We start from the raw sequence: 11,560 nt of genomic DNA, 5'->3' as shown, positions 1-11,560 counted from the left end.
TGATGTTTTGGATAGTGAATGCATATAAAGATGATTATAACAAGTTTAATTATTTAATCATGAAGTCTACCATTAGCTTGTAGTTATATCGATAAGGTAGATGATTGAATGAGAGATAAATGAAGTCTCTCATTCAATCATTTATCTTACTGAAGCTACTAATTTTCAACACTCCCTCTTAGCTAGGGAAGATAACTTGAGACCTATGTAAACATTGAGATAAGCATCATATTTGTCATAATAGAATGTATTACACGACCTCGTAATACAAAGGATCATATCACATATGCTCGTGACATGATGCATCACATAATAAATGACACAAAAATATAACACATCATCTCGTGACGTAGATATCACATAACACGTGATATCAGTATCGCATAACACGCGATACCTTGGATATAAAATACTTGAGAATGTTGAATTCCCTTATATCTAGGTTATGGTATGTGCACTGACATTGCATCACATAATGTCTACCATAACATATCATGGCACATCCATGAGTCAGAGTGATATCAAGTCAGCATGATATCAACATTACAAGATTGTCACCTTGTAATGTTCAATACAAGTGCTCATTATCTAAAAAGTCGTCACCTCATAGAAATGGACACAGGGGGAGGAGCCTATAAAGTCATAACACGACAAAAGAAGTTTACACATTAAACATCTTATATATTAGTACATATTATAAAGAAAATTACAATTCAATCATACCAAGTCCTTTCCTGAAGTGTTCAACTTTTACTCTAGATAGAGGCTTGGTCAGTATGTCTGTTGTCTGGTCTCCTGTACTGATATAATGCAACTGAATCACATTCCTATCCACCATGTCTCTCACATAGTGGTAAGGAATCTTTGTGTTTGGATCTATCATGAAATACAGGGTTCACGGAGAGTTTGATACAGCTCTGGTTATCCCAATGAATTATAGTAGGCTTCAATGGCTCACCGAATAATCCCACAAGTAGTTTTCTAAGCCATACAACTTCTCGTGCAGCCATGGAAGCTGCGATATATTCGGCCTTTGTAGAACTCTGAGCTACTGAAGACTGTTTCCTACTAATCCAAGATATCATGGCTGAACCCAAACTGGAGCAGCATCCTGATTTGCTTTTCCTGTCAGTCACACTTCCAGCCCAATCTGAATCAGTGAACCCATGAAGATCCAAATCAACTTTCTCATACTTGAGTCCATAGTTAAGAGTACCTTGAAGGTATCTCATAATGTGTTTCACAACCATAAGATGTATCTCCTTAGGTTCACACATGAACTGACTCAAGGCATTTACTGGATAATAGATATCGGGTCTAGTATTGACTAAGTACATTAACGATCCAATCATTTGTCTGTAGAGAGTGGGATCTACCAATGGGGAATCTGTTGCTGCCTCCTTCAATTTGTGAAGATTAGTTTCCATAGGAGAAGACATAGATTTGCAGTTCATAATACCAAATCTCTTCAATATGTCTAAGGTGTATTTTCCTTGATTAAGCACAATACTGTCAGAGTTTTGCCAAACTTCCAATCCAAGAAAGTAATGTAGAAGGCCTAAATCCTTCATATCAAACTCCTTTTCAAGGTCTTTCTTACATTGTCCAATAAGGTGATCTTCTCCTATAATCAGAAGATCAACAACATATAAGATCAATATCAGCATATCACTTTTGACCCTTTTGAAGTATAGATTTGGATTTGCATCATTCTTTGAGAATCCCAATCCTTGAAGATAGTTGTCAATTCTTTCATACCAGGCCCTGGGAGCCTGTTTTAAACCATATAGGGCTTTCTTTAATTTGCACACATGTGTTTCTGCATTGTGGATCTCAAACCCTTCGGGTTGTTCTAAGTAGACTTCCTCCTCAATTTTACCATTCAAGAAGGCAATTTCCACACCATTTGATGGACTTTCCAACCTTTGGCTATTGCAATGGCCAGTACTGCTCTAATTGAGGTGTACCTAGCAACTGGAGCAAATGTCTCATCATAGTCTATCCCTTCTTTCTGTGAGAATCCTCGAGCAACAAATCTGGCTTTGTGTTTCTCTATGCTACCATCTACGACATGTTTGATTTGAATAGCCACTTGGATGAGACAACAGATTTCCCTTTTGGCCTAGGAACAATTTCCCACACATCATTGTTGAGGATGGATTTATATTCTTCCAACGTGGCATCTTTTCAAACTTGATGTTTAAGAGCTTCGGGTACACTAGAAGGTTCTGATTTGGAGAGATCATTCATTAGGGCTACATAGCTAGTGAATCTTCAGGGCCTCTTACTTTCTCTAAAAGTCCCTGAAGGAGCTGCAAAGTCCCTTGCATCTTCCATTGTTTTGTGAACCCATAGAGGTCTTTTCTTAGAGATATCTTGGGGAAGAATTTGTACTTCATTTTCTTCTGAACACTCCCTCTGAATCTCAAGAGTGGGATCCTCTTCTATGTCTGAAGATGGAACATAGATTTCTAACTCAATAAAGTATTTGGCCATTTTGAAGGCTATATCTTCTTCAAATATTACATCTCTACTAAGTTCAATATTGCTATGTCTAGGCACAAATATTCTGTAGGCTTTAGAGGTTTCACTATATCCAACAAAGATTCATTTTCTTCCAGAGGGTTCTAGTTTTGTTCTTTTCTCTTTAGGTATATGAAAGTAGATAGGGCATCCAAATATCCTAAAGTGAGTGATATCAAGTTTTATACCTGTGAAAACTTCTTCAGGAGTTTTATCTTCAATGTGGGAGTGAGGACATCTATTTTGTATGTATACAACAGTGTTGGAGGCTTCTGCTCAAAGATGAGTTTCTAAGTTTTGATCAAGAAACATGGCTTTGGCTACTTCTACAATGGTTCTATTTTTCCTCTCAGCAACCCCATTTTGTTGGGGGTTGTAAGGGATAGTGAACTCCCTCTTAATCCCAGCTTCTTTACAAAATTCCCTAAAAATGTCTAGAGTGTATTCCCTCCAATTATCAATCCTTAGGGTTTTTATTTTCCTTCCTGAAGAGTTTTCAGAGAGATATTTGAATTCCTTAAATCTCTTGAGGATCTCTTTAGATTCTTTACGTTTAAGAAAGTAGATCCAGGTCTTCCTGGAGAAGTCATCAATGAATATTGCATAATAAAGAAACCCTCCTAATGATGGTACAGGCATTGGCCCACATAGGTCAGAGTGAACTAGTTCTAAAACATTGCTTGTTTTCTTAGAACTATTCTGAAAGGAACTCTTAGTATTTTTGCCTAGGGCACACACCTTACATGTACCAAAATGGTATTGTTTTAACTTAGGCAAACCAATTACTATTTTTTCCATTGAACATAAAGCATGAAAGTTTAAATGACCTAATCTTCTATGCCAAATTTCATTAGAATCTGCAATCTCATGAAGTAGGGCTAGGTTAGATTCAATACATACCTCGTACAAATAGCCTTTTCTATGTCCTAGGGTTATAGCCTTCTTGATGGAAGAGTTTTGTGGCCATACTAGAACTTTACCATTCATGAATGTTATTCTGTACCCATCATCTTCAAGTGCAGATATGGAGATTAAGTTCCTCTTGATGCCAGGAATGAATAGAACTCCAGTGAGTTGAAGAGACATGCCTATCTTCAGCTTAATGGTGCAGGTACCAACATCTTTCACTGGATATGCAGAGTCATCACCAATGGTTACTTCTTCATCAGTTTCTTCTAACATGGAATCCAATAATTCTCTATACCGAGTGATGTGTCTTGAAGACCCACTGTCAATGATCCAGGTGTTAGATTTATTGGATACTTGACTAGAGAGGGCAGAGTAGAATACATGCTTCTCGGAGTCATATTCTTCCCTTTTAACTTTTACAAATGTGGCTTGTTGTTTGATTATATCCGGACATCTTGCTGCATAGTGTCCATATTGATCACACCTAAACTACTGAATGTGAGAGTTGTCTTTCTTAGATGACCTTTTCTCATGTCGGTTCTTTCTCTTCTTAAAATGTTTCTTCTTGTTTTTCTTGTTGGAGTTGGTATTTAGGACATGGAGATCTTCATCTATGTTCTTTTGCTTGATCCCCTTCTTATTTAGCCTTGACTCCTCTTGAAGACGATTTTCTCTTAGCCTATCAAATTTCGGATATTTAGCCCTTGCACTAATGCCTTGGACGAATGTTTCCCATGTACTAGGCAACCCATCTAGAGCAATAAGCGTTAGCTCTTTGCTTTGGATCTCATATCCAAGTGTTGTCAGTTCATCCCTTAGGGTTGATATCTGCATAAAGTATGCATTGATGGATTCTCCTTTGTTCATACTTATATGATTTATTTCCCTTTTTAGAGCTAGGGTTTTACTTGCGTTGTTTATCTCAAATGCACTCTCGAGTGCTTTGAACATATGGTAGGCAGTCTCATGCTTTGTTATTATTGGCATAATGTGATTTCTCACTCCATCGACTATGATCTTCATGGCTCTGATACCATGTAAATGATATTCAAATTTATGTTCAAGTCTGAAGTTGTGTAATTTTTGTTATTCTTTTACTGATATTTATTTTTGCTTCTTATGTTACAAGTTGTTGTAGATAACATTATTTATTTTCTATGTCTCTGCAACATTTCATATGACATATACTTATAAGCAATGCCCACCGATCAAGGCATGCCTTGATCAGACATGTCTCTTGACATACCCGATCAAGACATGTCTTGATCGGTGCACAAGCACCGCTTCATAAGAGTGTTATGTCAATAACTATCGGGTCATGCCTAAAGACATTTAACATAATCAACCGATAACAAATTGGGTCACGTCAAATGCTATTAAATCTAACAACCGATAACAGATAGGTATAATGCGAGATTAATATGATAACTATTATAGTTATCATATGATAACATCAATCGATGATATCATATGATAGCTATGATAGTTATCATCAGTTCGATCTATTCTTATTTCAATCACAACATTTGTAATATGATTATAGCATGATCGATTATGTTTGATAATGATGTCCAAATGTCAAATTGTGCAATATGATGTTTTGGATAGTGAATGCATATAAAGATGATTATAACAAGTTTATTTATTTAATCATGAAATCTACCATTAGCTTGTAGTTATATCGATAAGGTAGATGATTGAATGAGAGATAAATGAAGTCTCTCATTCAATCATTTATCTTACCAAAGCTACTAAGTTTCAACAAAAAGGACTCTAAATGTCAAAAGAACCAAGAAAAAAAGACCCAAAACTAGGAAGCTTAAGGAGGAGAAAGAGAAGGGTAAGGAAGAAAGCTGAGGGGGCAAGGATGGTGACTTGGAGGGGAGTAAACAAGGGAGAGGAGCGGGACAGGGGTAACAAGACCAAAAGAGAACAGAGGGAAGAGAAGAGTGAGCAGGAGAGAGAGATCAAGAGGGATGAGGGTGTGTATGAAGGGAATACAAGATTTAAATGCCACCTTTCATCATGGTTAAGATTGGTAGAGTGATCTCTAATAAGGATGGCTTCTTGGAGTTTCCTCTTGAAAAAGCTATCTTCCTTAACTAGATCTTGAGTGGTTTATTGTCATGAAATTTCAGCGTGTTGTTATTTTATTGCTATTCAAACTATTTATTTAGAATTCTAGAAGGATGTAATGACTTGGAATTCTGTCCAAATTGTATAAACTGGATTTTGAAGATAATGAAGCATCCTTTTGAAGCTGCATACATCTCTTTTTGAGTTTGTTGTTTTGAAATTGTTTGTTGAAAATTCACAATACTGCAGGTTGTACACCAGGTATTGTCCCCCGAATTCATAATTCAGATCATCTAGGCTGTTAAAGATAATGAAGCACCCTTTTGGAGCTCCATACATCTCTTTTCGAGTTAAATTCACAATACTTTAGGTTGTACACCAGGTATTGTCCCCTGAATTCATGATGCAGATCATCTAGGCTGTTAGATTTCAGATTCATATCAATCTCACTTGTTTCAGATGTATATTAAATTCAGAAGTTTTAGGTTTGAGTTCCCAGCAGTTTCAGATTTCAGGTATTACATTGCTTCCGATTTTCAACTCAGATTTTCCTTTCAATTCAGATTGGTTATTTCAATCCAAATCTCTATTTTCAGAAAATATTGATATTCTTATCTTAGATGTTAGATTTCAGATATATAGTAAGTTTAGTTTCAAGTTCAGATTTCTCTAAGACAGTGAAAAACTGAGAATCATAACCAAATAACTCTTAAATACTAATATAGATAAGCTAAGAGAGTGAAGACGAAGGGTAGGCTAAATATAGTGAAATAACTCTAAGTTGTAATCAAGATAAGCTAAGAGAGGGAGGCCTGAGGGTAGGGCAAAATACTTCCTCTAAGAGAAATTTATACTAGGAATATTCTGAAAGCTTCACATGCACAATAATCTTTAAGGAAACCATGTTACATTACCACCTGTAGCTAGGACAGTAACTTGACAGAAAACTCCAATATAAACATGTGAAATAGTTATGGTCCGATACAAACTAGCTAGTACAAATATTAAAGAGAGTGATATGATCATCACGGATCCTGAATATGAACAATAAAAAGTGCAATAACTACAAAGAATGCTTCCTGTTAAACTAAGAAGCAAAGCATCAAATTTCTTAATGGCTTGTCCTTCCCCAATATAATAGTTTGTTCACTTAACCCTTTGCAGTGGCCAGGTAAGTTTTAGTGAACACGTCTTTGACAGTTGTAGGATGCTAACATCCTACAAAAGCATGCATTGCTGTTGATCATTCTTAATAGAAACACGTACACGCATTGCTGTTCCTACGAACACACAAAAGATTAAAATGAGTTTGGATAAGCTGAATTGCAAAAAATCACCTGAGCACCTGCAAATACAAATCTTTCAGCGCTGTATACCCAGGGTCAGATAATCCATTAAATGTTCCCCTTCAGCCTACCGCATCCCATGGTAGTGGAGGAGAACAAAAATGACAGCTGCAAGAGTCTGGAATGTGTTCAATTGCATCAAGGTCTTATTTTATCTCTTGCTCTCACGTGTTAATTCAACTTAATTCACATGACAAACGCACTTCAAAAAATCTGTTCATTTGATTGTGACCAACTTATATTTCCTCTCTTCCTCTCACAGCTGCACATTTGAAATGGGACACTAGTAGTGATTCCAGCATGGAGAAACTTGACTGCAATAATGCACACTGTTAAGCAAGACATTGTGAAAGCAAAATCAATCTAGAAGGACCTAGATATTAATTAAACGATGGATGACTTTTATTTATGATTATAGAACTTGACTTGTTCTATTCTCCTCAACATGCAACGAGGTTCAATGAGGAATGCATCCAAAGCTCAGTTTCTCCGAGCTCACACATCAGACAATGGCAAGCTAAGTTTAATGCCAGAGCAATACATTAAAGATAGCATACTACCGGTACAAACCATTCTTGCAGCCATTGGCAGGGACAACAACTGCACTACAGCCTTTGTTTGTATTACGTAAATCGGATTTACATAAATTAATAAAGGGGTCATTGAAAGCCCCAGATAAATTCCTGTACTTTCTCAATGCTCTGGAATGAGAAATTCTGATAATCAAATTTGAATGTAAATACAGTTTACCTGGTCACCACAAAAATTAGTGTTATCCATGACCGTAAATTACACCAAACCCACCTGGGCATTTATAAATTTGCATAAATAATTCGGTACTTAATTTAGGCTCCTAAACCAGACATCAAAACCGTGAAAAATGACAAAATTAGGGTAAAATATCATCAAGAGATGCTCTCCTCACCATATCCAATCTTCATTTTGATTGTAAACATGCCTTTCACATTTCCAATTCTTTCACTTCTTCATCCAGCTTTTCAGTCCAGGGCTGTGCATGGTTCCTGGAAAATAGTTCAATATCATGACTCCCTCGTGGAATAATAATATAGCAATTTATCAAATATTCCATCAATCAATGTAGGAAGTAATGTATGCTATACAATACCAGTTCGTCATTCAAAAGCAAGGTCTAGCACTCTTGACTATCAGGAATTTTTTTTTTTCAGAAACTGAATAAAATCTTATTGCTTCTTACCACTGCAAGTCCAGCATGGTGCACAGATGTGTTTGAGGCTTGCTTCACTTAGCATCACCAATAATCTCCACAAGAACATTGTCCATTTTTGAAGTGATGGAAGCGGTTTGCATCTCTCACAACAATTTCTCTTGCGACAATCTTGGAAATAAACTTGGTTGTAGTGTGACAGTCAACACATACTCGAAGATTCTTGACAACTCTAATAGTTGTTCCGGGGGCTGTGTTTAACAACCCAAATGCAATTGCTAACTTCTCGCTATGGTGGCAAATGAGTAACTCCTTCTCCTCTTTCTCGAGATCATTCAGCACAGATCTTGTATCTGGTATATACCCTGCCGCCTTCATCTCCAAAGATAATTTCTCCAACATTGCATAAATCTCCTCTGTTTGGGGGTGTGACTTGTCTCCAACACAAAAAGCATGTATCATTTTATCGACTTCAATCCAACTACTTCCAGGTTTCTTTATAATTCCTCTTTCTTTCATCAATTTCCTTACATTTTGAGCATCACCCCACATGCCTGCTTCTGCATAGATGTTTGAGATAAGGACATAAGCTTCGGCATTTTTAGGATCCATCTCAAAAAGGAGTCTTGACACAAATACTCCCAGACATATATTCTTATGTAATCTACAAACTCCAAGCAGACACTTCCACACAACCAAACCAGGTGTTATTGGCATTTTGATAATAAAGTTTAGGGTTTCCTCAAGATAGCCGGCACGGCCAAGAAGGTCAACCATACAGACATAATGATCCACAGTGGGCATGATGCAATAAGAGTTGCTCATTTGACTAAAGTATTTACAGCCATCCTCGACTAAACCTGCATGACTGCATGCAAATAAAACACAAACAAAGCTTACATGATCAAGCTTACTACTAGACTGTTTCATTTGCTCGAGGAGGGAAAGAGCATCCTTGCTATAGCCATGCATTGCATGCCCCGCAATAATTGTGTTCCACGAGATTACATTTGGATGATGTATTTTCTCAAACAAGTCAAATGCCTTCTCTATACTCCCACACTTTGCATACATGTCCACAAGAGCAGTCACAATGATATCAGACAAAAAGCCGCTTTCAAGAACTTTTCGGTGGATTTCCGTCCCCTGTTCCAAAGCTCCAAGTTTGGCACAAGCAGGCAGAATGCTAGCAAATGTAGATGTGTCTGGTTTTACACCTGCTGATTGCATTTGCTTAAAAATATCCAAGGCTTTATCAACAAGTCCAATATGTACATGTCCTGCTATAATTGCAGTCCATGAAACCATATCTCGTTCAGGCATATCGTCGAACAATCTGTGCGCTTCCTGTATGTTTCCACATTTTGCATACGTATCAATCAGGGAAGTCACAACTACAGCATCCCTTAAAAACCCACTTTTTATGATTATTTGGTGGATCTCCATTGTCAGTTTCAAATCACCCATTTTGGCACAAACTGGAAGGACGCTGGCAAAGGTTGCCGAGTTCGGCTCTATGCCTGTCAACTGCATTTTCTTAAAAGTCATCAAGGCATTTTCAACAAGCCCATGTTGCTCATATCCAGCTATGATTGCATTCCATGCCACCACATCTCTTTGAGGCATTTTTACAAACACTTCACGCGCATTATCCATGCTTCCACATTTGGAATACATGTCCATCAGGGTACTCATTACAACAACATTAGATTGAAACCCACATCTAAGTATTCTTCCATGGATCTGCAAACCATATTTTAGAGAAGCCACACTGGAACATACAGGGAGAATAGCGGAGAACGTGAAGTGATCAGGCTGGACAGCTGTTCTCTGCATTTGGTAAAACAGAGTGAATGCCTCCTGAGGAAACCCATGTTTCCTATAAGCTGCAATTATTACATTCCATGAGAAGACGTCAGGTTCACTCATGAATTCAAAAACGTTGCGAGCATCCACTAAACTTCCACACTTGTCGTACATGTTGATAATCGCATTCTGTAAAAATGTGTTTCTGGCAAATATATGTCCCCTGTCATTGATGTGAGAATGGATTTGCTTACCTTCTGCGAGGGCTTTCTTGTCAATGCAAGCCTGCAATAGATGAAGATACGCAGAAGATTCTACACAAGTATTATTTGCAGTAAACAGAATGTGTAGCGCATCTTTCAAGCGACCCTCTCTACACAGTCCTCTGATATGGGCTGTGGATGGCATTTTATATTATTCAAAATCATCTGAGCAAATCCATTTGCAGCACAGATATTTATAATATTCCCATTCTAAATTGATAATAATCCCGATCGTACCAAGCAATTTTATTTTATTTTTTATGTGATAAGGGGAGAAACTTGAAACTTCTTGGTCAGGCGTTCTGCATCTCCAGTTTTCTCAACTCTTGGAAGGAGAACATATATTTAGTTTGAATCTCATCATCGTCAGTGTTGGTGGATTCTCTCCTATAGTGAAACAGTCTTTACCTGCTAAGCGTAAGGTTTCATGGCTCATGTTTGATTTTGATTTTTAAGTTTTTAAATTATAAAAAATGTTTTTCTTTGGATCTTATTATCAGATTTCTCTGATTTCTATATGAATTTTCTTTGTCAAAGTTTTAGCTACATTAAAATAATATTTAGTAAGTTTTAATTTTCTTTTCAGAATCATGATTTTTTTGGATCTTCATTTTTTTATTTTTTTGAAATTTCAAATTAAATTTTTGTTGGTGATTTGATAATTGAAATTCAATTTGAAGTAGAAATTAGAGGCCACTAGATTAAATATGTAGTGCTATTATAATAATTGTCCATCATTAATCTAAACAATTTGAATTATTTCATAGTTATTTTTGTACAATTTTTTTGAATGAAGATATTATTTAATAACACATTATTATAATAATTGTGAGTATAAAATATGAAGTTGATTTTTGAGTGAAGTTGGATTATAGAACATTAACTCAAAAACAAGTATTTTCTTTTATAAATTTAGATTTGATAAGTATAATTATAAGACAATGTCATATTTAGGGAAAAAAAAAAAAAAATTAACTGTGAATTGAATGATATATATATAATATATAATAGATAATAGATAATCAAATAAAAGATAAAAGATAAGATTAAAATATTTTATATATTTTTAATATTACGTTTATATTAATTATTTTAATATTAGTTTAAATGTATTTATTAATATAATAAAATACTTTTAAATATAAAAATAAAAGGTCATAGAAATTAAGACTTAATTCGTAATTTTATATTGATGAAGCATGTATATTAATTTTAATGTTGACTCGGGAATTAGAAGAATTGTGGGTGTGGGAAGCCTAGTAACAATTCTAATGAAATAAGAAAAATAGGTTGTGAACATTGTGAATAGACTACATTGTCATATTTTTCAAAAAAAATCTATTATCATAGACACAAAATACTAGAAAAAGGAATGTTGAAATACTCAAGTTTCTAATCTTAAGTAATGTTGAGGGCTAGCATTCTTTTTGTTTTTTCATGATAGTTCAAAT

The 11,560-nt window shown here is 35.8% G+C and overlaps 1 protein-coding gene across 4 annotated transcripts; it reads right to left on the bottom strand.

Moving 5' to 3' along the window:
• Nucleotides 1–6,461: 6,461 nt before the first annotated feature.
• LOC131029096 (pentatricopeptide repeat-containing protein At4g30700) lies at nt 6,462–10,531 on the bottom strand. 4 transcript variants are annotated; one of them, XM_057959499.1, is made up of 3 exons: nt 8,071–10,531; nt 7,780–7,876; nt 6,462–7,604 (listed from the first exon to the last, which is right to left on the bottom strand). In XM_057959499.1, exon 1 carries the CDS (start codon nt 10,252–10,254, stop codon nt 8,125–8,127), a length of 2,130 nt encoding a protein of 709 aa, XP_057815482.1. In that variant the 5' UTR covers nt 10,255–10,531; the 3' UTR covers nt 6,462–7,604; nt 7,780–7,876; nt 8,071–8,124. The 4 variants fall into 4 exon arrangements, with proteins under 4 accessions (XP_057815482.1, XP_057815484.1, XP_057815483.1 ...); XM_057959501.1 differs by having other exon boundaries at nt 6,462–6,788; XM_057959500.1 differs by having other exon boundaries at nt 7,780–7,863.
• Nucleotides 10,532–11,560: the final 1,029 nt, after the last annotated feature.

This window comes from Cryptomeria japonica, chromosome 5 (genome assembly GCF_030272615.1).
Source record: "Cryptomeria japonica chromosome 5, Sugi_1.0, whole genome shotgun sequence".
Lineage (NCBI taxonomy): Eukaryota > Viridiplantae > Streptophyta > Pinopsida > Cupressales > Cupressaceae > Cryptomeria > Cryptomeria japonica.
The sequence above is the reverse complement of the archived record's forward strand: the minus strand, read 5'-3'. Positions and strand labels throughout refer to the sequence as shown.